We start from the raw sequence: 27,537 nt of genomic DNA, 5'->3' as shown, positions 1-27,537 counted from the left end.
GTTGGGAGGGAGAGTGTTTGAAGAGCCATGAGATCATGAGTTGCGAAATCAGGCAAGGATCTGGTAGGAGAAAATTGATAGGATGTAGAAAGGCCAAGTCTCTCTTTTATGGGATCAAAACATGTTGAGGTCTCCTTAAATTTGAGGTTATATTTGGCCTCAAAAAATAGCTGCATGTACACATGCAAAAAATAAAATAATGGTCTCCTTATATCCGGGTGGAGTTTGGAATTTCTCTTTTACTCAATAATTTGGAACAGCTCTTCTGGTTTTGATAGAGTAGCTCTGTACTAATACATCTGAGTTCAGACTTTGACCCTAGCAGTATAATGAAAAGATCTTCCTGTTGAAGCATGGCATATATCACCACCTGGTGATTTCTGGCTTTTGGTGAGGAGGAAATTTGGCCAACACTGTGCCTGCAGTGGGAGGGATGCTAGTCTGACTGACCCAATATTGATGTAGTCTTTTCAAGTTTAGCTTCTGTGTTACCTTGAAATCTTTGGAGAGTTTTCAGCTTTTGTTTACAGTTAGAAATCCTTGAGATAGCTGTTATGTGCCGTCTTAAGGGATAAAAAACAAATCTAACGTCCAGTCTTACCTTTGCCTGTGTTTCACAAAAGCTGTGGCCTTCATTCCACAGAAAGGCACACATGCAAAGTCATTATTTCCTCACTTGAAAGATGAACTACTTATTACTGCCTGATGGAATGGTATTTTTTATTTTTCCTTCTTAATTTTCAATTCACATGCACATCTTCTGTTTTGATCAGTCTGACAAGTTGAAACGTAAACTGAATAGTGGTGCTTATTTCAGATTTGAATAGAACAGAGTACTTATGTAAATATTCCTGTATTACACACATATTGAAACCTTTTACCTGACTCAGGTGCTTATTGCTTTTATAACCTTTCCAGCCAGCCTTTACAAGGGCCTGGTAATTTTATATGTTCCTTTTCTACGTGATTGAAGTAATCCTCCATTGCTGCAAAAATGTCAACATTTATCGATGAGAGAGACTTGGGGAAAAGTAACTTAAAATGCAATCAGGAAGGGGCTTTCTGTGGAATAGTTGTGGTTGTAGCATTATGCCTGCCCAGTGGTCCAATTACCTCATCAATGAGTGAAATACACTCTGAGAAAAATAGTGGAGACTAATATACACAGCCAGTGTCTGAAGATCAATATAGTCTTGGATCCAGCTCAGATTTATTAGAAGTGTGGATAGCTCTATGGATGTAAAAGGAATTTGAGAGAGTAATGTATCCATAGTTTTAAAACTGATACGGAAATTTGATTCTCAATGCTTAACAAGAGACAATTCAAAATGGGTTAATTTTCTAAAAGTGCCAAAATGCCAAAGGTTAAAGATTTGCTGTCTTTGGGGGATTTTTAATTGAACATTTCTCCATAATGGAGGAAGAACCAAAACCAGTCAATTTTTATGTCCTAGTAAAGTTCTTAGTCTCAGGAGCTTCCACATTAGATATACTGTGATGTCAAGAAATAAATGAGAACTATCAGCTGAGGGTAAAGTAAAACAGACCACAAGATCTCACAAAATCTCACAATAGGGCTGTGCATTTTTGCAACACGTGTAACAGTGATAAGGAAAAGAGAATCTAGTAACAGTTGCCACCCTGACTAAGGTATTCTATCCATATTCTGAGACAAACAGACATGAAAATGCTTCAGAGGCTGAGGCTAATAATACAGTTCTATTATGCTCTGCCTTTAACACTGTGCATTGGTTTTTACATAGTTCAGCATAATGAAAGCACCAACAAAACAGTATGTGTTAGCTGTCCAGTGTGAAAACAGAGCTGACACTTTACTCAGACACTTTACAGAGGAAAAACAGCCCCAAAGGTTTAGCAAAAATCTCAGAAGATGTCGCTGCTAATTTACACAAAGCAAAACAGCAACAAAATGTCTTCCTCAGGGAAGATGTCCCAGCATTATCCAGGACAACAGCAGAGAATCTGTTGTCTTTGAAAAACAGATGCTATGCAGGGAAGATGAAAGACAACTGGGAAGGCTGACCAGACTGAAAGATTATGCAACCATACATTGCTGCAATATGGAAGTCAAATGTATTTGCATTTTCCGGCTAATAGGGAAGCTTTGCAGTAAACAGGAAAGTCATGGAAAGGGATAAGAAGCACCCTTTTCTTTCTTGGTAATTCTGTGCATTAGGCAGAGCAGACTATTCCACTGTTTTTACTGAGAAGAAGGACAGCAAGGGCAGTCCAGTCAAGAAGATTACTGTTTTGTGCAGGGTGGCAAAAATAATGGCAAGTCTGAAACTGAGCTAGAATTTGTGTGGCTTGAATTCATGTCTAGTTTCAGTCAACAGGAACTGTGCACCCTTCTCAGCATCATTCAGCAGCTAAGCCTGCAATGATTCCAAGTTGGTGTTATTTTCCTCTCCCTGTCATTTTAGGATTTTACAACCATGGTTCTGTTTTGTGCTAATGTTCATTAACCCCCCTCTTGGATAATATGAGTTCTCAAAAGGTGAAGCTTGTTACACATTTAGGCAGATCCTAACTATTGATTAACACACTTGTGTACTTGAGGAAGTCTGTCACATTGCAAGCATACTGCAGGCTGTGTAATCTACTTTCTGACTGAGTCACCCCTCCATCCTCTGCCTTTGTTATTTACCAGACATCGTAATTTTCTGCTAAGGTAAGACTGATGACTGCCTTTAAACTTGGAAGCGTGTAGGATCCTGCAAAAAAGCTAGCATGAAGAAACAGGAAAATTTGGTACCTTTTCCCTTTCCAGCACTTAGGGTTTTCAGTTCAACATAGATTAATATTGAGTCAAAACCTCTGCAGATCTGTCTCTCTCCAAGCCAGATCCTTGCCAGCATCTCTATTTGAACCATTAAACAGTGGCTCTATATTTCTTTCTGATCACTATCATGTTAACTAGGAGAACTAAACATTCTTCTCTGTTCAGTTCAAAAAATGGTTTCTTCAAAACTGCCCCTGGAAAATATCGCCTAAGGCCATCTTTCCTCTCTTGCCCTAGTAGGAAAATGTTCATTTTAACATTTCATCCAGGCACAAAATATACACAAGTTCTTTTATCTGGATTAAAGTGAAGTTAGTTTACAAATGAGTAATGTCTTTCTATTCTGGTGAACTATAAATTTTGCCAAGTTTACTAAAGCTATGTTACGAAAGTAACTGAGAGTGGTTACCTGTAGCCCCCCTAATTTCTTGATTTCAAGGTTCTTTTGGAGACCTGGTCTTGATGGAGACTATGATGCACTTGCAGGGAATCCTATCTAATGCGAAGCCAAAGGGCTATGGAAGCTGTAACTGCATAGACAAAGCCTTGCCCAGTGCAAGACAAATGGCACCACTGTTTGGGCTGGTGGTGACTATTATGGTGTGTGTTCGAGCAGTGAGACCACAGCTGACCTGACTGATGTGTTAAGCTCAGCTTTCTCCAATTGATGCACAGGAAGGAGATCACCTAAATCAAAAGCAAATTTGAGTCAGTTCTGTCTGGTCAGTGTCCAGAGCAGTGACAAGCACAAAGAACGTACAATGCATATTCACTGAGACAGGCAGAATTTCTGGAGCTCTTTTCTGGCCAGCCTAGACACCTTTCTGTCATAATGTGGCCTCAAAATGCAAGGCAAAAAGTGGGCCTGGGGCTTCTGATGTCTGAATACAAGTGTTTCTCCTTAACATCATACAATACATGAAAGGAAGCATCAGGAAGGAAATATACCCTGTAGCATCATTCTCAAGGGAAGGTATACCTCCACAAAATAAGAATAAATGAGTTGGTATTATGATAGTCTAATACTGTGATGTTATGTACAACAGATGCATTTTTCTGCTAAGGGTTTAATCCCTTCAGGCCCATTAAGCAAGGGGAAAAGTTTAGAAGGGATGCTGTTAAAAGAAGACATTAATGCACCTTTAAAAGAAACTAGTTGGAGCACAAATCTCAGGAGAAATACAGTACAAAATAGTGAATGAAATATTTATACTTTCCACTGAAGCTGAGTTTATGCACTTGAGGGAGAAGCCCTGATGAGATGGTCTTCCCCTTTGTTCTGTATCTCTTTTTCCGATTGCTCAGACACAGCTGTTGGTTTCACAGTCACTCTGAGGCTGATTAGATTAGAAATCATAGGCCTGTCTGCTCAGCATGGCCAATGACACACAGGAAGTTTGGAATGCATTCTAAGCATGTAGTTTGGATAAAGGAGATTTCTTTTTGTTTGCTTCCAAACATAAATTGGTTCTTCAGGATTTAGTGTGATTGGATCAACTTTCCTGTCTTATTCTGAATGAAACAATTTAATACATGATCTAAAGCTTGTATATGTTCATGTGAAATCTCACTTAAGGGCTAAATATGCTGCAAGGTTCACTGACTTTTCCAAGGCTCATGACTCTCACATTTATATACCATTGCTTTTAATTGTATTTGTTCACCGTGAAGCAAAAGTGCATCATAAAAAATGTGTGAAAGTTTTTAGGGGCAGATTCTCCAAAACAGATGGAGGAGAAAAGTGCCTGCCTGGTAAGTGAATTGGACCTCGTGCTTTCTAGAACCCTTGCTTTCTCTTTAGACCTTGACTCTGAGATTTCTTGTACAGGATCATTGTCCTTTTTAAAAAAAATTATTTATGGTTACTCAAAGAACATTTTTTATTTTCAAATAGCTCCTGAAAGAAGAGCAAAACTCAAATGCAATTTAGTGCCTTGTATTCTGCAGAAGGGTTCTCATGTTTTTCTCTACACGGCTCATTTCTTTCTAGAGGGTCTTTTCCAAATGCTGCCCTCTATTCAGTCTCATTTATATTACCTACTGCCATTCATCTGCCTACATCCCTCAACACAACTACGTCAGTTGCCTAAGTGCAAAAAGTGAAGAAAAGGTGGTGCTGTGTTGTTTGGTTTTGGTATTGGTTTATTTTTGTGTTGGTTGGATGGTTGGGGTTTTTTGTTTATCTGGAGTTTTTTTTCTTTACTTTTTTTTTTTTTTGGTGGGTTGACTGAGTTTCCTTAAAGTTTTATGTACTGAAATTTGTAAATATGTAATTTGATACAAAGGGCAAAATGACCTGGCCAATGTCCCTCTTGCATTCCTGCTTTCTGAACTTTATTTATGCTCACAGTTCCATGATCTGATGTAATACCTTCATCTGAGTTTTCCAGAGCTTTACATTCAATGCACAGAGCTCTTGGGCATTCACATTAGCTTTTACATACATACAAACATTTAATACTCTTGAGATTGGGGTTGTTTTGAGGTTTTTTTGGGTTTTTTTCTTTGGTTGGTTTTTGGTGGATTTGTTTGGTTTTTTGGTTGGTTGGTTGGGATTTTTTTACTTAGAAATACCTTTTGTTTTTCAGGGTTTTTATATTTATTTCAATAAATATAAATAGATTTTTTAGAAGTTTAGATAAATCTGAAGGTGCAAAGCATATTTCAAAATCTCTGAAATTAATAAGTATCTAAACAAATTGTCCTCAAATACTTTTACAAGAAGCAGCAATAGCAATCTTTGTGCATGCTATTTCTCAAGTACATATAAGTACGTAAGAATAAGCTGGAATGGACATTAGAGAAAATAATTTGCACAGAAAGTCTTAAAATTGTAGCCCTCAGGAGTAGTTTTGGAAGATGATTGGGGTCTACTGAATAACATTTTTATTTGTAGTGTCAAATCAAGAGCATATGTAAGAGTGAAAACCATTCCTTGAGAACTGTCAGATCTGATCTTTCTCAGTTTTGCTGCATTAATGAGTAATCGATACATAAGGAAAGGAAATGTAGTAATTTCCCCTTGAAAAGCTCTTCTACTCAGTATTTCAATAACATTTAGTTCTTATGGAGGCTTTTGCTTCCTCAGAATATGTTAAAGATGTGAATTTATTCAATCCATCCCTGTTAATTTTCCCAGCACTTCACTGAGACAGTTATGCACTGAGGCAGTTGTGCACTCCTGTTTCTGTCCAGGAGGGAGGATAGGGCGGGTTGCTTAGGCTGCTTCATTAACTTTTTTGTGGACAGGAAAAAGGGGCACAGTTGGATCCCATTTTAGAACTAAGGATTTCCTGATTTTCAGTCTTCTGTTTACACAACTGCATTGTGCTGCTCTGACTTGAACTAAGTATTCCCTGGCTTAAGGGACTGAGGTGTGGTGGATGTAATCAAGATATCCAAGCTTGCCTGTCTCCAGTAGGCACACTGGAGCTTTGTTAGCTGTTACCTTGTGCTTCCTGCAAATCATTGGTGTTGTCCAAATGGATCTCCTAGTCATGCATCCATTGCCTACTTGTTAATTTAGGACACTGGATTTTCCACGTAATTTTAAATCCAAATGCCATGAAACACTGAGCTTCGGTATTTCTTTTACAGTATTGAACTAAAAGATGCTTTGAGACATTTGCCAGTGATGTATTGTAAGGACAAGGTAGCTTTTTTTTTTTTTTTGTTTACTTCATAGAACTTTTTATTTTCTGGTATTAAGGATGCTTTTTCAGGGTGGAACACAGGGAATTTATTGTGTAACACCTGTTAACAAAAGAGGAACTTGATTAATTTCCCACTCATGGTGCTGAGACTGTTCCCCTTTGTTGTCATTTTCTCAGGGTTATTACTCATTACCCTTATTCATTCTGCTTTGATAGAGGTAAATAGCTTTTAATTCCCCCTGCCCCCAAACCTTCTTAAAGTTTCCTTTGACAGCTTGTTGTAATTATGCCCCTCATTGAAGACACATTCATTATTCTCTGTTGCCCTGAACAAGATTATTTAAGGCTCATTTTGGATTTACTCTGTGCATGTGTCTTGAATGTATTTCCCTGAAAAATAGAAAATAGCAATTTAAGGGCAGTGTGAGATGCTGGTAGATGTGTTACTGATCACAGCTTGTATAGTTGGAGGTATTTCAATGAACATGAGCAATGTCCTTGTCATTACATGACAAAAAAGAAAAAAAGAGGGGAAAAGAAAAGCCCAAAGGATACAAGCAAGAAACTATTGAAGCCTTCTGTACAACATGTTATTGAGTAATTGTTACATACAGTTTACTGTTGAGCTGTCACTGTATCCTCAGCTTTAATAAAATATGAGCCAATATTAGGGACAGTTTTTTGCTGTATCAGGAATCTTCTTTTGGAAGATATCTGATGGCATTATGAATGTTATTCATAATGTTATGATACTGCAATGTGACAATTAGTACATCCTCACTTTCTTCACTCCATCTCCCCACACATAACTTATTTGCCAGAATTCACAAGTTCTTGGGAGTGTCAGGATTCTTGATTTGCCACAGCCTTATTGTTACTGGGATATCTCAGTGCCGAGGCATTTAACAAATAGCTCAGGCCATTCCTGAGAGGCCCTGGTTCTTAATTTCGCGTCTTCTTTCCTTTCCCTTAGAAAAGGATCCTGCTTGGTAAGGCTTCTGTTCCTAACTGCTAAGGCTGTTAATTCTTTGACAGATCAGACAGCAGGAGTAGCTCCAGAAGCATACCTTTGTCCTTAAATGAACTTGAATTCACTTAGGTAACTGTAATACACAATGACTCCCATCCAGGAAAAAAAAATTAAAATGCCCCTGTAACTATCAAACAATCCCAGTAGTTATGCACTTGCTTTTATAGATTATATGTAAGTGATCACATTTGAATTATCAGCTCTTATAGAAGCTGCAGTCACAGGCTTTTTAGCTGCATTGCACCTTGATGCCTTTTATTTGGAGACAGCAGGTCTCTTTTGCTTGTGTCCTTGATTTTGTCTTATTGTCTGCTCCCTTTTATATACGAAATTGCTTTTTTTATTTTTTATTCTAACAATCTTTGACTATTTTGTAATAATCAGATTCATTAAGGTATTGGCATTTCTAATTATTTGAAAACAGTAGCATGATGCAAGCAATACTATAGAGATTTAAGGGCAACAGTAGTTACTTTACAGATTAATAATGAACACGAGTTCCTGGCTTATCATCAAGAATATCTTCTGTTATACTTCCATAATATTAAACTCTTTGGTTTATGACAAACATGTTTATGATGGGATGAATTTTCAAACTTGGATTCTTTTTTGCCCATAAATTATCCATAGAGGAATGACTGTATATTTATAGCTCTTTAACCAGATATCTTAAATTTCTTTTAAAAAAGAAAAAAAAAAGAAAAAAAGAAAAGAAGTTTCTATAATGACCCATCCCAAGTAAGGAATGTCTACTTTGGAAGGCAGATGGTTGTATTTTTACAAAGTCATAGGGAGTAGGTGCAGATGATAGATATAGACTTAAAATCAGTACTTTCATAATTTACTTTTTCCTGCTACCTTATGTTTCGTCTAAGCCACAGAGGGTCAACAACTGCAAAGACACATGTTGGAGGAGATAATTCTTGTTGAAAAGGAACTGGTTAAACAAGGATTCACAAACAAAACTGGGAGCACTGGTGGTCTAACCTTGACACAGTTTGTGTTTGCTGGCTAGTCCCAGGTTCCATGGTGTATTGCATTTGCTGCCCATCTGAAGCAAACCTGCTGTCAGCAGCAGTTTTTTACCTGGCCTTTCTGGATGTCTGTAACAGAGGCTGCCAGAGCACCAAAACCCCCTCTGAAACAGTAAAATAGTTCCTTGCATGAAAAATGGTGAAATATCACACTGGTGAGCAGATCTGGCAGACCTGCCTTTGCTCTAGGACCACCCTTCCTGCAGAAATTTACTTGTGAATTGTGTAGCTATGCATACTGTGTGTGGGGAGACGTGTAGCTTCCAGATGTACGAATGAATCTGTGATTTACAGTGCAGTCTGTGTGAATAATCACAACTGTTGTGCATGCACACAGATTTCTACAGGATGTTTCCAAGAATTTTGAACAAAAACGACATGGAGCCAGTACATATTTCAAAGATATCATCATCTATACATGTGTCTCTCCTTGCTTCCTACAGTCTGAGTTCCTATAAATAGGAACAATCCCTGTCTGAGAAAGAAAATGAGAAATAGTGCAAATAATACAGACTTTTTTTCTTATAAACGTCTGCATGTGCCAAATCTAAATGTGCACACAGATGCCACTGAAATAGAGATGGCTCCAAACCAGTCTCATGCCTTTCGCCTAGAAAACACTTTTTCATTTCCCAGGAGAATATGAAATCCCTCACTGAGTATGAGAGATTGTACCTTAAAAATTATTTCAAGTGATTATATTTATAGGGTGTTTATGAGGTTCATTACTATGTACATGAGCACATAAATGAAATTAGCCTCACAAGAGGCATTTATCCAAGGACACACAGGATGTCTGCAGCAGAGCCAGGAACCAGAAGATAGCTTCCAAGTTTAGTCCAGTATCTTAACCACACTGCTATTTTTGCCTACTTGTGTCCTACCGTACTCCATTAGTGACCAGAAATCTTCACGTGGAGACCTCTGCTCTTTTTTTCCAAAGAAGATCATGTGTGGCCTGTGTGTTCCTCCCCATTATATTAAGATATCTCAGCGAGAATATGCACTTGTGTCATCAGTCAAGATCACTACTTCTAAATGACTGAAGGAAATAGCAAAAGAAAACACAAAGCATATGTAAAGATATTACAGATCTTTTTTTAAAGAATATCTCATGCTTCTGCTATAAAGAAATATCCTATTCAGAGAAATCCATTACCCAATTTAGTATGGAGGGGATAATCTACTGTGGATGTTAATCCTTTGGAGTCTATTTTAACTCTCTATTTCATAAAATTATTGCTTCATTCTCTGATAATTTTACAATTCAGTGTCATTAATTTTATATATAGAAAAGGATTGATAGAACTACTTATTGTTAAGATTTCCCATCCTTTCCCATTAGGAATCTTTCTTTTAGTTGCTCTAAGAGTAGGATTAAGTTTACTGAGCAAGAAGATTGTGATTAGCATGCAGGTCTGGGGCTTGGAGCAGCACCTGCCTGCCAAGGTCTCTCTGCTGCCAGGATATACACGAGGCTCACTGCTGCAGTTTGGTGGGCTGATCCCACAGGGGAGGACAGGAAGGTTTTGTCACTGCTGGTCACTCTGTTTGTGGCTGATGACTGGCAGAAGCTTGAGCTTTGAGCAGAACTGTGCCATTTGATACACAGTATTCTGAAAATGTAGGCCCTTCCTTAAAATGTGCACTAAAATCCAGCACTGACTTTTTGGTGAATTTTGTATGTGCCTCTGTTGCCTACCTGTTAACTGGAGAGGAACATAGTTCTCCATCTCCTGAGGCATTAGGAAGATAAATTTACATGTGTTACAAAGCACACTGTCACTATAGTGAAAAAAACCTGCTTGAGAGTCTATGCAAACATTAATAATTCTGTCTTCAGAGCAGAATTTGAGTGCTGTACAGGAAATATGGTATGGCATTAAAAAGTGATGAGAAAATAAAATATGAAATATTTTGTCGTACAGCTAGCAGTGCCCATTCAACACTGAGAACAAGGCAAGGGGCCTCCCATTAGAATTAGATGCAATTCTGCAGATTTTTTTCTAATGAAGAGACTCAAGGATGTAGTTAAGGTGGAATAAGCAGTCTTAATTCCAGTGCTCCGGGAATTTTAGCTGTTCACTTTGCAACTTGTCTTTTAATATACTTTCTGTTGTATTATATAAAGTGGTTAAGACGGAAATTCAGAAGCTCCATCAGGCTAATGCAGAAATCCTAGTATCATATTCCAGAAATCCCAGGCTTGGTATGACACCTCTTCCCCGGCCAAAAGCTGCTGGTATTCGTGCTGGCAGACATGCAACAACCACCAGCTCTAAGGAGGAGGCCAGAGTTGGGGACTGAGCACTGGAGGTATTCCAGAGCCACATACAAGCAGAGCCACAGGCACTGTAGGGCTCCTAGGGGAGCTGGAGTGGGTGGAAGGGTGTGCAGCTTGCGAAGTCCACTGCTGCAACTGGGTTTTAATAGCTGGTTCAGGAAATGATTGTGATGTTTAAGAGGGAGTTCTGCTGAATCAGGTCCAACTGCTTCCAGACAGTTCTATGGGACCAAGTGTGCCATGGCACCCTGTCATCTACCAGCCTACTTGGATCATGGGTTACATGTGTGTGTAACTGTTTGTACATAGGGAGCCATCCACCATTTCAGTTCAAAGGTGGTCCTTTTCAATGCAGCATGTTGGAAATTAGAGGATCTGTTTTCATTCATCTTTGTAGGAGTTATATGACTAAGTATCCATTCATCACCTGATTTTTCTTTTTCTTTTGCTGGTTAGTGCTGTTACAAGACTAGTTCTTGAATTAGGTGTTACTGTGTTTCCTACATGCAAGAAGGCAGTAACTAAATTACTGCATAAAATAGATATATAAATCTGGTGAAGTTCGTATACTGCTCTTTGTGATGCTGAAGAACAAGTGAATGACTTGTTGTGACAGTGAGAGCATAGGATCCATCACCTTTCTCTTATAGCCAAGAACTTAAAAATAGAAAAGAGCAATTCAGAGAAGCATGCAGAGAGGGTCTTTCATTTGCCCTATCATTTCTTCACTACTGTTACCTCTTACTTGATCTCTCACTTTACACCTAAGACATGTTTCTCTTGCTGTTTGAAGAGTGCTGACTAGAGATTGACTCTTATCTAATATTATTTAGTGTTAACTCCCCTTCTCCACTCAGACTGCAATGACTGCTTCAGGGTCATGTGGCTGGAAATGAGAATGTGTGCTCCACAGGTAGTCAGCTCACTGAGCTGGCCCCCCAAAGTGTCTGCTCTTTACTACAAACAGGTTTTTTTTTCTTTTATTGCAAACAGAAATCTCAGCTGCCAAGAGAACCACCTGCATATAAGCATGCAGGTAGTGTAGCAGTGGTTGCTATACGGTACACATTAGGATTCTAGTCTGAATGATGCAGATGTTCAGGGACTTGTAGTGGCTTTAAGGTGACCCAGAGTTGCTTGAGTGACAAGGATTTGGGACAGTCCTATAGGGCATTTATTATTATTATTATACTTTGGAAAGAAGTGCTAAGAGCTTGTTAAAAGCTGACATTTGCAGCTAAAATATGTAATGCCTGAAGAAATGCAAACCAGCCCTTATTAATATTGTCTTTTCCTAGCAGTAAACTTGAAATATGATGATAGTCTGTAAGCATGCAATGCCTCATTCCAATTAAAAAATGTGCCTAGTACCATGTCTAAGCAGGAGTCCAGCAGTGAAGGACAGCACATAAAACCAAGGTAAATCAGTACAGTGTCAGATGGAAAGGAGTGAAGGAAATGGTTGATGCCTTGCTCTCAGCCACAACCTTAACTGAATAAAGTAAAGTATTTGTGTCCCAAAACCTTGTTAACTTGGCTTCCACTGTTAGAACAATGGGAGAAGTGAACTGCAGAATCAGAAAATTTTTATAAAACTCTCGTAAAAATGGAGGCTTTAAGAAAGGTGAACCAGTCCCAAGAGTTTGTAACATGGTCCCAGCTGTTGAGATAGGAATTATGAATGTGCAGAGAGGCAACAACAAAATGCATCCCCCACTATCTCCTGGCTGTTGCTCAGTGAGATAATCACTTGCCTCTTCTAATACTCAGTATAAAAATTTGTTTGAAAGGTATCAAGGAAATATTAAGACTGCAGATAGTGTCTGCAGATTGTCATATATCATTACACAGGCAAAAAAACAATGTTAAAAAAGCATTAAGGTTGCAAAGTCAAGTATTCAAAATGTATAAAATTATAGAATAATGGTTGTCTATGCAGTTATAATGGGCTTCTCTATGAACACTCGTTATCATTTTATTATTCATTATAATTATGCCATTACTCATTAACCTTAAATGTGGGATCGTATGGAATTTTCCCACTTGTTCTTTTAATTTAATTTATGTGTGAAAAAGGTTTTAGCTTTAAAAAATAAAGGAACCTGAAAATGCCATCCCATGGCATATTGACAAATGGATTGTCAGCAAGGTTGAAATCTTTCTATTTATCACAGAGACATGGAGAGTCTGGAAGCATTACATTTTAATAGTCTGTGTGGACCAGTGCTAGAAGGGGCTGGATCACTTTGCAGCTGGGTGTAGATGATTTCTGTTGACAACGGAGGAGTGGTCAATGTCAGGAATTTGGGGGTTACCACCAGGATGTAGAGGGAAAAAGGCTGTCCTCTTTTTTTCTTTGCATGTCTCTGTGCCCTTCTGTCCTCACTCATTTTGTCTCCTCTCATATCCTGCCTAGCCCTCCTAATCAATTTGGATTGTCTTGTCTACCTGGTTGCCATCACTACTTCTTTTTCATTCTCAATTTTAGTTGATTCTTAACCTCAGGTCCCATTTTCCACAGGTATTTTGAGATCCCTATTTCATTCTTTTCCATCTCAGACTATGATGCTTAGTCACCCTGGGGTCCTTTTATAAAACCAGTGCCTTGATGTATTGTTTTCACTCCCCCTGTAACCAAGGCACATCCCTCTTCTACTCAGTCTCCTTTTGTGCTCCCTCCTCCACACCTCCTCATCTCAGTGAGTGATGGGCAGCACCTCAACAGCCCAGCAGAGACAGTGCAATACCTCACAGCACTGCTAGAGTTCTGTGCCAGCATCTCCTGCTATGCCAATCATCCCTGCCTCCTGCCCTGTACAGCTCCTGTTCCTGGGAAGAAGACACCATTCTGTGTCTGTCTGCAGAGGCCTATGGAAGCTGGGAGGGAAGCAGGTATAGGGGCTTCAGGGAGATACATGCTGAGGATGCAGGGACTGTGCCTTTTCAAGTGTTTCTCATGCGGCCACACCTGGAAAGTTTTCACAAAAAAGGTAGAAGGTACGTTCCTAGCAGAATGAGTCGCCCATTTGGACAAATTTCTGGTCCCTCTTCCACATGTTCTAAGGAACCTTGCCTTCCTTCTGGTTCCTTCCAGCCACTATCCAAGGAGAAGAAGCTGGATGAGCTTGGCTATTTTTGCCTTCATTTGGCACCACCTTATTACAATGTAAAAACATTGTATCTTACTTGAGAAATAGGAAAAGGACAAATGGTTTGACTGAAATTTCTCACCATGAGCTCAAAAGGAGGATGCGATCTGCAGGATGGAAATATTTGGCTGCAGTGCTAGAGTTCTGACAAACCAGTGTTTCACTCCAGTGAATGTCTGAGACCATGGGAAATGTCAAGGCCCCATAGTGACAGAACACTCCTGGCCCTACTGATAAAACATTCAAGTAATTAACTAGCACAAAGAAATATTTATTGCTAAAATACAATTAAATGAAATAAAGTTCTTGTTTGGGGTTCTTTTCTCCTGCAAGCTATTCACAGTACAGAAACATCTACCTTTGCTTGGTGGGAATGTACCAAATGGCCAAAATGCAAATTATCTGCAAGTGGAATTTGTGTCAGTATTTCATCTGAGAAACTGTATCAAAGGATTAATATTTAACTCCTACTCACTTTCAGTGGTTTCTGCTTGTAATTCTTACCCTGCTGTATGAGGTGAGAATTCTTTGGCAAAGATCACTCTTAAGGTTTTAAGCTGATATATCTCTTGCTGCCATAGGATCCTGAAAAGACAAGCATGGTGATGTCAGGGGTGTACAACTTGCAATTGTGAGGAGAAGGGAACCTGTGTACATCTGTGTTTAGCAGAAATGTCTTTAAAGCCCTTTATTGAAAAGAAGTCAGTAAGAGGTGAGATTGATTGGATCCTCAGTTTGTGAGACCCAGTTCTTCCTCTGTTAATGAACTTAATATTCTCACCTTCTACTTTATTTTAAGTCTGTCTACAACCCTGCCAAGGCACCTCAGCTGACGTGAATTTAGATGTTTATGGCACATTGCTCTCTCTTTCCATCTAGTAGGTTGGATTTCCAAGTTAAAAAGAATAGCGCAGTGGTATCTTTTTCCCCCCGTGAATATTTTTGTTCTATATTCAAAGAACTGCAACATAAGTAAGAAAGTGGAGCCTAAAGCATCTGTGGCTGAGGAATGGGGGCAAGAGAAAAAAATAATGGAGAGAAAATTCGAGAAAAAGAAAATGCTTATGTGGCAAGACAGGCAGTTAGGCAAGCACAGAAGTAAAAAGGAAACAAATCAGATGAAGGATTACAGAGTGAAAACTATTTGGGAATAGGATAAAGGTAAATAGGCTAGAACAATAGGGATGAACATTTGCTGAGTGTGAATAGAAATCACTATAAAGTTTCCACCATCTCCTAATAAAAATACAGTAGCCTTGAGTCCTTGTGCTTTATTAAAAACTCCAGCTGGAATACATAAAAGAAGGCAGGAAAATTATTCTCAAGCCAGATAACTTTCAGATGAATGAGAATGTAGAGATTTGATGAGATGATGAGATTTTTTTGAAGGCAAAAAATATTTGATGAACAAGACTGAAGAAAAGATACACGAAGGAGGGGAGGAAGCAAAAAAAAAATTTAAAAAAAAGAAATTGTAGAGAAAAAGAGTGAAGATTTGAGCTATAATTAGCATTTGTCTGTTTGCAGGAAATAAATGATCTCTTACCCAAAGAATTTTTCTGGTACAGCAAAGTGTCAGTTCTAACCCTGTTTTTGTTAGATGTCAGGTATTACCCTCTCTTTTGTTCTGGCAAGTGTACAAGTGCAGGATTAGAAACTGAAACATTTCTGCAGTGTGCTGTGTTCAGAATGGGCTTGGTACTGTTTAGTGGACAATGAGCTATACTGCAGCTGACAAAATACAGCTTTCCTGAACCAAATATATTCAGTTCAATACATTTTCTTTGGTTATGATGGACAGTAATCTAGTGTGACATAAGGTTTCATTTTGCACAGCAGGCTGCATTGGTTCTGTGGTAAATGGAAGCTGTCCATTACAAAAAAATGCCATTATTCCTATAAAAGAGTGAACTGATTTGAAAAAACTGAGAATTGGTTCAAGTCTGCAGCTTACCTGCACATGGAACTTTTTACCCAGCTCCCAGTACTGTACTTCTCCATTTGCTATGCATTCTCTCCCTATCTTGGTGAGACAGAATTTGAGAGCCAGAAGTTCCCCCTCTGTTGGGAATCGTTACACACAATCTTTTGATTCCATATTTAGTGGACACTTACAATTTTACTTGTAATGCTTTCAGGGAAGCTTTGCATGTTGATAAGAAGGCACTAGCAGTCCTAGTACATGTTTTTATGTGCTTTCCACTTCAGTTCCCGGTTGTGTTTAGGTGAGAAGGAAAAGAATAGCATTTTGTTATGGCTGAAGATTACAGTTCCTCCCAACCTGTGATTTTTCTTTATTTATAAAATACTTTGGATTGAATAGACTCAGAATTACTGTAGGGCTTACTGGCACAAGCTAAAGTGCAGATTGCTTTTCCCAGTCATGAGTTTCAGTTAAAAACAAACAACTGATGAACACATTTCCCTAGAGACTGATTTAAATAGGGGTGTTTCATTTGTATATTTCCTAAATAATATTTTCCTGCATGTGTAGAGATAAAAGAATTTTTGCTTAAGATAGTTTTGAAAATATGTTAGAGAGTTTTTTTTGGACTTTGATTTTTCCTTTTTCAGGGGGACTAAGTAAGAAAATATTTCTTTCTTGCAGTTGAGTCAAGGTAGAATTTTTATGAAAAAAAATAAAAAAATCAAATTTGAACTAAATTGAAAAAATTAGGTAAATAATATTTTCCTGCATGTGTAGAGATAAAAGAATTTTTGCTTAAGATAGTTTTGAAAATATGTTAGAGAGTTTTTTTTGGACTTTGATTTTTCCTTTTTCAGGGGGACTAAGTAGGAAAATATTTCTTGCAGTTGAGTCAAGGTAGAATTTTTATGAAAAAAATTAAAATAAAAAATCAAATTTGAACTAAACTGAAAAAATTAGGTGATGTTTTGATATTTCATCAAAACCATAAAATTTCCAGTAGTTGTAATAAAAAATTATGTTTACAAATACTTTTGAATGAGGTTTTAGTCAAAATTGCAAGAGTAGTGCTATAATTGTACCATGTTTTACAAGGGGGTCTATTAGGAGATGAAACAGAAATTGTTAGCAAAGCTCCTTCAGACCTTATTTACAGCCAGCATTAGATAAAGTGTTACTTAGTGGGCAAATAAGCCTGCCAGATATGAAAGAGACAAAAAGAAATGTGTCTTGGCGTGCTGGGGAGGATATAAGTATGGAGAAAGCAAAATCTATTATATTTGATAGCAATGGAATGTTGCCTGAAATGACCCTCCATTCTTTCCTATTGTTAACTTTTTCTCATGGAAAAAAAAAAAAGCCAAAAAAAAAAAAGCCACAGCCAGTGAATTCTCTAATAGCAGCCGTCTGGATGGTAGAACAACAAACTGTTTGCATACATTATTACAGATTTCTGCTGTGTTGTTTTGGTGCCCAACCAAAATTGAGGTTCCCCTGTGGCACTGTAAAAACATAGAGATTGTTCTCACCATAAAGAGTTCCAGTTGACACTCGTGAGACACAGACAGAGAGGAGGGAGCAGGAGAAGTGGTTTGTCCAAGGTCATGGTGTAGGTCAGTGGCAGCACCAGCAGGAAAACAGGACCCAGAAGTCTGAGTTTGTGTAAATAGGGGCATTTACCAGCATAATCACTCCCAGGGAAGAATGCCCATATGAGGCATTACATGGTTATAACTCTAGCTGTCGAGGATGCTGGTGCAATTACATCAGTAAACTTTCCCAGGCAGATGAGTCCCTGCTCATGGGCTTTAAGCACAAAATCCCATTGCAAGGAGACCTTCTGCCAAAAAGTGTTGTTGGAAATCTAGCAAGAGGAAGGAAAGAAAAAACAAAACAAAACAGTCCTCACTTCAATTAGAGGAAAAGATAATTCCTTTCAAGTCGAGAGGCTCAACTCCTGCTGGCCTTTGTTCTTAAGCTTACCCTTGTTGTAATTTCACAGAGTAACTTGAATAATGCCAGTTTGTTCTGTGATTACCCTCAGCTGGAGCACAAAATTAATATCTCACTAAGTAATTCAGTACATGATGGGTGAACATTTAGTCAAACATGCCCTAAAAAGCTAGGATTTTCAATGTTTGCTGGAACTCCTTCAGTGACAATTAATTGCCTGTGTTCGTATATGTTTATGAGCTTCAGTAAACAGGCAGCATATTTACATCTCCCCATTACCTTCAGAAATAAACTTCCTGAAGAGAAAAAAAACCCCTCATGTTCCCTGATTATAATCTAATTTTAAGTAAACAAGGGGTGGGGAAAATGACTAGTAAGCAGGACTTTGGAAGGAGGAAGGTGGGAGGTGAAGAATTTTCTCCCTCTGGAACCATACCACATGTAATGCTGGTAGTATTAAGTTAACATGCTTCAAGAGAGAAATGGCCTTGGCTAGTCCTGTTAGTGTTTGTTTGCCTTTTTTATCCTAAGAGTTTAGACTCAAAACCAGATGCAGTATTTGCTAACTTGTGATGTGGAATATGGAATATGCCACCTTTGAACGGAATGTCTTCTAACCTGTGCACAACCCTGGCATTTTCTGAAAGCCCTAAACTACTGCTGTGATCCTATCATATGCTACAGCCAATGTCTCTCTCCCATTTGTTCACAATGCACTCACTGCCATTGCACTGCTTTCTCTCCACATGACTCCCTTCCAGAACTGAAAGTACCAATCTTTTGCCCCATTGGTCTTATTTGCTGTGGCTTTTACCATGCATTGAGGCTTTGTGGGGTGAGAGGAATCCCCCAGTTTTGTCACAACCAGGGCATTGCCATTGACTGGTCATGCTACTTAATCCTCTTCCACATTGCAGAATGCATTAACTCATGCAAAGTGTTCAGAGATGTGTAGGAAACAGACTGTAGACAAAAGATTAAGTATTATTTACTTTGGTTGTATCCATTAACATCTGCAGAAAGAAGACATTAGCGCATAATTTCAGTCTGTCTGTATAACTGACTGGTAGTTTCACTGGCTTGTGCTTGTAAGGGATTATATCAGGTGGAAAACACAAACAATTTAGTGGATGTTCATTGCTGTTCACTTTTCATATAAAATTTTTCACTCTGCTGCTGTCCAAAGATTTCATTTAGGACTGGGTGTTCAGGTAAAAGTAGACAAATGGAAACTCCTGAGCCATAATGTAAAGACATATGATAAAGTGAAAAATAATGAAGTATGATGATTGATGGCAACTCTTTGCTGTTGTCCAAAATCTTATCCATTAACTCTTTCAGATTTACTTTAGGCCATCTGTAGCTCTGTCGAATTCTAGACTTTGTGCTGTTGTGATGGTAAGTGCTGAAGGTTGGAGAGCAAACCTGCTGGTTTTTTTCTTGCAGGCAGGGAAGGGGTGTGTGTGTGTGGGTAAAGCTACCTCCAGTGGCGTTTGGTCTCTTATGAAAGGAAAGCACCTGAAAACAGTGGCATCCCCCAACTCAGAGAGGTTCTGTCAATCCCAGACATTTAATGCTGTCATTGTTAAGCTAAGTATTTTGATCTTCTGTGTCTTTTCACCTTCTCCGTGGCTACCCCATGCTTTACTGATGGTTGCACCAGGGTATGTCCCTTAGAAACTTGGTTAGCTCCCCTTAGATAAATCAGCTTGACAAATGATCCATTAAATAGTAAAATCTTGCCTTCATCAATAAAGTTTTAAGGTAGCTGGACTGAAGGAGCTGACAGATCTAAAAATAAAAACAGTGCTCTTCTTGTAATCCATTGTAAACAAGTTGTCAAGCATCACTATGGTCTCCTTTGTGAGCTTTAATGAGTAAATAAAGAGAATAAAAGTAGAGAGACAGGGTAAAAAATGTAAGCCAAATATAATTGTTCTTCTCTTTCTTTTTTTTTTTTAACCTATTATATTACTTTAGGTGGTGGCATCTCTATTTCTCTAGTCCCAACTTAGAAAATTTTGACATAATTTTGCCAGAAGTTAAATCTTCTAGAATACAAGAGCAAGAAGCTATAAAATGTTTGAATTGCTCCCTGACTCTAATACCTGACTTTAGAAGGTTGTAATTGGATAGGTAAGCTTATGGAAAAAAAAAAAAGAAAAAAAAGTGTATGTAGAATTGTATTTTATCAAATAAAAGCACCTGAATTTTCTACTAGGTATCTGCTTTTTTCTTTTAACTCAGTTTTTGTGAATGAAGAAATCTGCATTCTATGACAGGTAAAAATACATCCAAACATATGTAATTTTTCTGTACTTCAGGCTGCCAGAAGAATGAGTCTCTTCTTTTTTCTTTTTTTTTTTTTTTTTTTCCCCTTCTGTCGTTTAATTCCAGGTTTCTTATCCATGGCTTTGGTTGTTGCAGGGTTAATATCCTTTGGTGCCTGTCTTTGAATGAACTTGGCTGTCAAGTTTACAGATGATGTGTTCTCATTTATTTAATTTCATTTCTAAACTTTCCATTGAAGGGATCCTTACTGCTCACCTGGCTCTTGAATCTGCCCTCAGGTCAGTGACAGCAGTGGCAGCAGTGCCTTTGCAGATGCACTGGGATCTGGCTTGTTCCCTGGGTTCCCGAGGCTGGGACTGGCTGGGGCTTGATAATGAGCTCTCCCATAGCAAGAAAAAAAAGTTGTGAAGTTGCTCACTGTTGCTCACTGGGATCGAACAGCTTGTCTTTTCTTTTGAGGAACATTTATACTTAACACTCGGTAGGCAAACTGCTATTTCAGTTTGCAAGTGGATTCAGTTATTCAAATGCACAGGCCAGAAAATGAAGGGGATTCTATTTAAACAGTGTGCTCCCAAGTCACAGATGATCTTTTTGATGTCTGTATTTTGCAAATGGAAATTTTCCATTTTCCAGCACTAGCATTTGTTCAGAGGCTGTATGCTATCTAAATCTGCTTTTGTGGCTGTTCATTTGCATTTTTGCTATGCTATATTGCCTCCTGTCTTCTCCCCTTGGCCCCCCACTCTTTTATATTGAATTCCTATTTCTGCTGCCTCCACTCTGTCTTGCATCTCTGAAGGCTCAATCATGCGAGATGCTGAGCACTCCGAGCAAACAGCAGAGGCTGCTCAGCACCTGGTCAGGATTACAGGTGAAAAGGGAAATCCAAAGCATCTGCATATTGAAGATTTTTGCTGAGAGAGAGCAGATGGAGCTGTTCTCCACTCACATAATAGTCCCACTTCTGTAGCTTCCCACCTTTTCTCAGCTGCTAGAATGGATGGAGCTACTAGCCAGGGCATCTGATGGAGAAGTGTGTGGAAATCTTGGGTTGAAATTTTATGCCATGATTTGAAATACTCACAGCAGTCAGATGATGTAGACGAAACAGTCCTTCCTGGATTTAAATTAATGGCCATGGAAAACCCTGCATGTTCATGTAGATTTCTTGGTCAGAACGCACAGTTTTCTACTTCTTTTAGTATTTATCTTTTATTTCACCCTGTACACATAGGTTCTTTCTTCTCCCAAATCTGGTTACATCCACGTCTACAAGCAAACCACTTAGCAAGAAAAACTGCGTTAATATCCTGAGGGAAAATTGAGAAGGTGAAGAGAGAAGCACAACAACTTAATTCTGGCAGTTGAAAGAACAATCTGAAAGTTGTCTCGGCTCAAAGTATCACGTACAGTCAAGTAATCACTATTCACTTCTGCAGATCCCAACCCTCAAACAGTCTATTTCACCCTCAGGGAAAGCCGGGCGGGAGGAGAAGAAAGTGTAAGCAAGAGTATCATGTACTACAATGAGAGGCAGCGTATTTAAAGCTGAGCAGTGATACAATCCGTGGGGCTGGGATGCAGGGATTGCAGGGTTCTCCTCCCATTCCTATATTTTTTTCCAAATTCACTTCTCAGAAGAGAAGATGAATGAAAAAGAGGGACCCTCAGAAGAGGGACCACATGGTTCTGGGTAGCTTGAAATACTAAAGAGAGGGAATGAAAATACTCAATATTTTACCCAACCAGGCTTTTCTTCTGAGTCTGTTGGAAACTGGGGCAATAGTAGTGTTCCACCGGGCTTGTCCAGGTGTGCAAGAACCTGCTGAATGCCTGCACAGTGCTCTGGGAACAGAGCACTCGTTTTGCCAAAGTTTATCTCCTGCCACAAGAGATACCTGTGTGAGCCATGGCATGGTGTTCCCACTGTACAGCAGAGGGCTGGTACCTAAGTACTGACAATTATGAACGCCTGGCGATGAAAGCACAGTGCATAGGCAGTATTAGAAGCCTGTGTATGGCTCCCCGCACTGCCCTTCTGGAGTGGCTATGGGGCAGTTATGGGAATCCATAACAAAACCCTCTGCTAATGAGAACAGCAAACTGCCAGAGTAAAGCGTGATATTTCCATGTTCCTGTCATGTGCAAGCACGTGCCCACAAACCAAAACACAGCTGGCAAGTCTAATTTTAGCTCTACCAGCCTTGAGAAATGTCCCTTTAAAGACATTCTTTTTATAATTCCTTTTTTTTTTTTTAAGCAATTTGGTTGATAATGCAGCAGCTGACAATCCCGCTGCCATACTATGGATGATTTAAATAAAAACAAAAAGAAACTGCTACCCCACATTTTTTCCCCAAAAATTTATAAATAGGCAAAACCACTGTGGAAAGGCCCAGGAATCTGATGACATGTTAAAGAAATAAGTTATTATAAAAAAAAGAGAAACGCTAGGATTTGTGTACAAGAGGAAACATTTTGTTATTCACGCACTTTTTTTTCCTGATGATTTATAGCCCTGTTGTAAAACAGACTCTTCCTTCGAGTCTTTCGGAGGATAAATATTTGGGATCGCGGTGCTGACACAGGTCCTGCACGCCTGGGATCTGTGGCAGGTGTGGGGCTCTCGGCCGGACGCGGGGGCCACACCTGGCCCTCACCTGGGCCCGGGCTGCGGCAGCTGCGTGCGGGGGAGCCCGGCCGGGGGAAACGCAGCCGCGGGTAACTTTTGTGGTACCGTGGTATTTTCACACGTCTGGGGGAAGGCACCCGCACGTCAGGCCGGCCGAATTTCCTCTTTACCCTCTTCCTCCATTTTGTTCCAACTTTAAATAAACCAAGTCTTATATAAGCGGTTTAACAAAGTATGTATTTAATATGTCTGGCCCGGGGTCGCCTCTCCGCGAAGTGCCGGATGACGGTGCGGAGTAGTTTTCTGAAGGGGGAGGACGGCGACCAGGCTCCGTGACCTTCCCCTTCCCGTTTGTTAAAATACATACATATATGTTAAAAATTAAAATCAGAAATATAAAACCGCGTTTTGGGGCGGCTCTCCTTCGTCCCCCGCCCCGCGGCGTTAGGATTTCCCGAGTCCCAGGGCCGCTTTGCGGAGCTCCCCGGGCCGGCGCGGGCGCGGAGCGGGCGGGGGCGCGGAGGCGGCCGCGCGGCCTGCGCCGACCTCCCGGGGGAGCGGCGCGCCGAGGTCCCTCCCACCGGCGGCGCGGCGCGGAGGGGGTTTGAATGAAAGACAGGACGAGCCCTGAACACCATGTCACTCCGTGAAGGAGGCAGCGGCAACTAGGCTGGGGAAGGCTCTTCCCTCCCCCCCTTTTTTTTATTTTCTTTTTTTTTCTTTATTTTTCTTTTATTTTTATTTTTTTCTCTCTTTTTTTTCCTTTCTTTCTTTTTTTTTTTTTTTTTTTGTTTGGCCTCATTTTTTCATAGGTGCATGTAATCATCTTCTCTAGCATGTGTGTCTCAGTTCTCCTCTTAAATGCTGTTGAATCTTAAACAATTTCTAGAAAATACATGGGAATTTTATTTGGTTGGAAGGGGGGTGGGTGGGGAAGCGAGAGGGGAGGGCTCGAGAGCGGGGCGAGCCGAGGAGAGGACGAGGAGAGCGAGCGAGCAAGCAAGCAAGAGAGCGAGCGGCTCTGCGGAGATTTGGAGTTGCACTGTCTTCCCGGCTCCTCTCGCAGGACGGTTCCCTCCCGAGCCGGGCAGCGGGCACCGCCGGAGGCACGCTGCTGCCAGCGGGGGAGGCGGGCTGCTCCGCCGCGGGCACCCGGGCACGGGGCTTCCACCCACGCACGCACCCACACCCGCACACACCCCTCCCCACACACACACACACACACACACGTATATGTTCGTGCGGGCGCGTTTTTGGCTGCGCTGGAAGTAGCGCGCGGTAGACGGCGAGGAAGTCTCGGCAGCCTCCTCTGTCGCCCGCGCTGTCAGGAATAGCGGCGTGAGAGGAAGAAAGGCCCTGGGGCACTACACCCTGCCAACGAGTTCCCCGCACCAGCCAGAAGGACTCCAGCTACATGGGCAAACGCCTGGACCAGCAGCCAATGTACCCTCAGTACACCTACTACTACCCCCACTATCTCCAAACCAAGGTAAGGGCTGGCGGGGCCGGGCGCCTGGCGGGGGATGGAGAGCGGAGCCGCGCGAATTGCGGACTCGCCTCTTCTCTTTGGCGATTTTTCTGTCTCTTTCTCGGGTTTGGTATCACACAGAGCCGAGCTGGTAGGCAGAAAGCAGGCGTGAGAGAGGCAGGAAGGTTACTGTCTGCCCTCCCATTTATTTCTTTATTTCTTTTAATTTATTTTTTTTTTCCCAAGGGCTGCTGGCGTCGGCTAATTCCTTTTATTGTTTGGGGAGAACAGTGCGGTTAACGCTATCGTAACAGCGGGCAGGTAGTGTGTTTGTTATAGCATGGGATAAAGATTGCTCTGGACAGCTTCGGACATAAAAGACTTTTGGTGGATTTTCCAGTGAGCTCTACAGTTTATTCACAGCTTAAAAGCATTTTGCTGTTAGAAAAGCTGTCTGTGGCAGCTCAAACTTTTAATCAGCTGAGGAGGAGATGCTGTGGAGCTCAGAGAGGAGCTCGGAGCTAACCGTCTGTAAACCTGGTGGAGTTTGTTTCAGTGCATTGCACTGGTTTTAATATTTCATTAAATATTGAGGATGATATGGCTGTACTCTGTTGCATTTAGAAGGACTAGAAATAGAGGGTAACTACTTTTGGAGAGTGTATTCAAGCGCGGACGCTTCAGTTTTCTTTCTTCTTTTCTTAATAATTTTTAAAATGCCAGCAGACTGGAAAGGAGGCCGACCTCTCCTAGAGAGGCTGAGTGAAGTCTGTGCTACCTGGCCATGAGTTAGTTAATTAAAGCCTTATTTTTATAATGCCATTGTATAATAGTCTGCTCTCTGAAAAGATTTCCTGTGACCAAAGGACAGTAACAAAAGAAAGCCCTAAACCGAAAGTTTGCAAACCCTGTCAGGACACTGTATTTGGAGGGAAGAAAAAGTCAAAAATACACACTTCACAAGGTGAAATGTGACCTCACAGCCGCAGATTAACAGTTTCAGTAAATGAACGAACATCCTTTAGGAGGGAAAAGCCAAGGCAGGGCACACACACACGTGCATATGGCACTGCGTGCAAATATACACATTGTGCTCCTGTGGCAAATTTAACACATGGGACATTTGATGTGTGCAACTGTGTGTGGTGAAGTGCCACAAGGGAGGCTGACTTCTCCAGACTTTTGGTTTGAAGCATGTTGATCTGGCTGCGGTTGGGAAAGGATAAGTTATATTCCTTGTTAATAAAAATTACTTTCCCGTTAACGTTTATAGCCCGACTACTGCATTATATAAATTAACTAATTGTAAAAACTGTGATTCAGGCTGGTTGGAGTTGTGATGACGCCAGAAGCACTCAGTATGATTACAGCCTTGTAATTCATGGCAGGGTTATCTCTCACTTCTTTGCTCTGCTGTTTCTTTCGCTGCATCATGCAGATATTTTTTTGGTATAAAATTCATCCTTTTTAAAATTTTGTATTTTGGCATGAAATTTATCATTTCTCCACCCCTTCCTTTCAAGGTCAATCCAAATAGCGTTTTACCTTTGTGACCATTTAGTGTGTAATGTTGCTTTTGCAGCAGCAGCCCGTCACTAGCTTGACTGCAATATTGCCTATAGCTTTAACTGTTTGGGGGATTGGGGGATGCAGGCTGATGCTATTCCTCAAAACCTGGCAAGCCAAGGACATGAAACAATTGATGGTGTTTTTTTGAAAGAACAATAGCCTCGAGTATTGGAGGAGAAATATTGGACATTCCATCCCTTTTACTCACGTAGCTTACATTTTGCCAGTTGTCTTTTTTCTTTCTTTTTTCCTTCATTTTTTTAACTTTGTAAAATAAGCTTTTTTGAGAAAATTAGCCTTCTATTTGGGCTTAAAGTAGAAAATTAGCTTTTCTGTGCTGTGACTTTTTTTTTTAACTCCTTGCTTTAAAAAAATAACTTAAATGCATTTTTATAGCCGGTATATAAAATTATCAACCCTCTGAAAAGTCATGTGCATCAGTCTTGGCACAGTTGCTCTATTACAGCAAGGACAGGTAAAATTTCAAATTGGTGATACATTTTATGTGTATTTATTTTTTCTCCTTTTCCTTGGTCCACAGTTAAGGGCGTACATAAACTCTAAATAATAAACACACATACACGTGCATATATATATATGTATACATGCACACACACACATAGATGCAAGTATTTCTCTTCTGTAGACTATAAGACTTTAAAGTAGTGCAGACAGGCAGCATCTGGATTTTGTTACCTTAAAGCTAGCCATCAGCTTCTGGGACGTTTTAAAGCAGTTAGATCCATTGTATGTCTAAAGCTAATAGTGGAGTAATCAAATAATCTTGTGGTGGAGAGCTGTATCTTTTATCGTCCCTATTGCAGCAACACATATAAATAAACCTTTGTATGATTCCAGTCGGCCTGAGAACTTCAGCTTCTTATTTTCCAAAAACTGCTCTTTGTACCAAGCATGGTAGGATTCAGCTCTACAGAAAGAATGTGTTTTTATGTTCATAGTCATGCGTGCTGGGGAGGGAGGGGGGATGCACATTCATTTGTAATTAAGAAAGAAATTCTAGGCTTTCTTATGGCATGGTACAGCTTCTGAAATTCAGAGTGGCAGCGTGTTCAACAGGCAAAGTTTGGGAATTCACGTTCCCCAGCGTGTTTGGGTGAAGTGCTGCCTTTGCTTTGCTTGTTTGGTGAAGTTGCCTTGGCTCTCCTTTGAGCAGTACCGCATTACTGTACATCACGTCCCTCTCACGGGGGAGCACGGAGCTGCGCAGGATTCCAGCCTCAGACTCTGTGTGTGTGTGTCTTCTAACGTGGCTAGCACGTTGTTGTGCAGAATGGGTGTAAATGAATAGCTATATGGGTAATGGGATTATAAATAGAAAAAATGGATTCCATATGTTTGTCTGATTGCTTTAACTTTTTAGAGTTTTGTGGCCTTTTGTGGAACACAAAGCATGCACTCGTTCCATTTATTTGTGCTCCTTCATTATCAAATGCCACCACTGAAGCTAACACTTTAATTTCAGGTTTAGAAAAAGCCATTGTTATCCAAAAAGGAGAAGAAGGGGAGGGTGTCAGTCCTTATGAGACAATTGCAAGGAATTTAATATGTCTTTTAAGGACAAGCACTGAGTTTGAGGCAAGACATAACCTTATTTTTGTTTTCGTGTGACGCTGTCTGACAACTTCAGTTTGAACGTACAGTTTTGGAACTTTTTTAGGCAGATGCTGAGAGTATGGCGAGAGTCCAATTGTCCTAGGAGTTAATTTCAGAGTAAGTGTT

General features: G+C 40.1%; 1 protein-coding gene across 6 annotated transcripts in view; it reads left to right on the top strand.

Moving 5' to 3' along the window:
* Nucleotides 1-27,537, top strand: part of RBMS3 (RNA binding motif single stranded interacting protein 3) — a 703,420-nt gene that overhangs the window by 237,600 nt on the left and 438,283 nt on the right. For 4 of the 6 annotated variants that reach the window (XM_039705047.1, XM_039705038.1, XM_039705068.1 and 1 more), the window contains exon 1: nucleotides 23,680-24,249. The exons of the other annotated variants lie outside the window; for them this stretch is intronic. In XM_039705047.1, the coding sequence (XP_039560981.1) occupies nucleotides 24,175-24,249 (75 nt within the window). In that variant the 5' untranslated portion in view covers nucleotides 23,680-24,174. Of the gene's footprint in view, nucleotides 1-23,679; nucleotides 24,250-27,537 lie in introns of those variants that run through there. 6 annotated transcript variants of the gene reach the window in all.

The sequence above is a fragment of the Passer montanus genome, unplaced genomic scaffold (genome assembly GCF_014805655.1).
Source record: "Passer montanus isolate IOZ18808 unplaced genomic scaffold, ASM1480565v1 scaffold10, whole genome shotgun sequence".
NCBI classification, from domain to species: Eukaryota; Metazoa; Chordata; class Aves; order Passeriformes; family Passeridae; genus Passer; species Passer montanus.
This window is presented reverse-complemented; position numbering and strand designations above follow the sequence as displayed.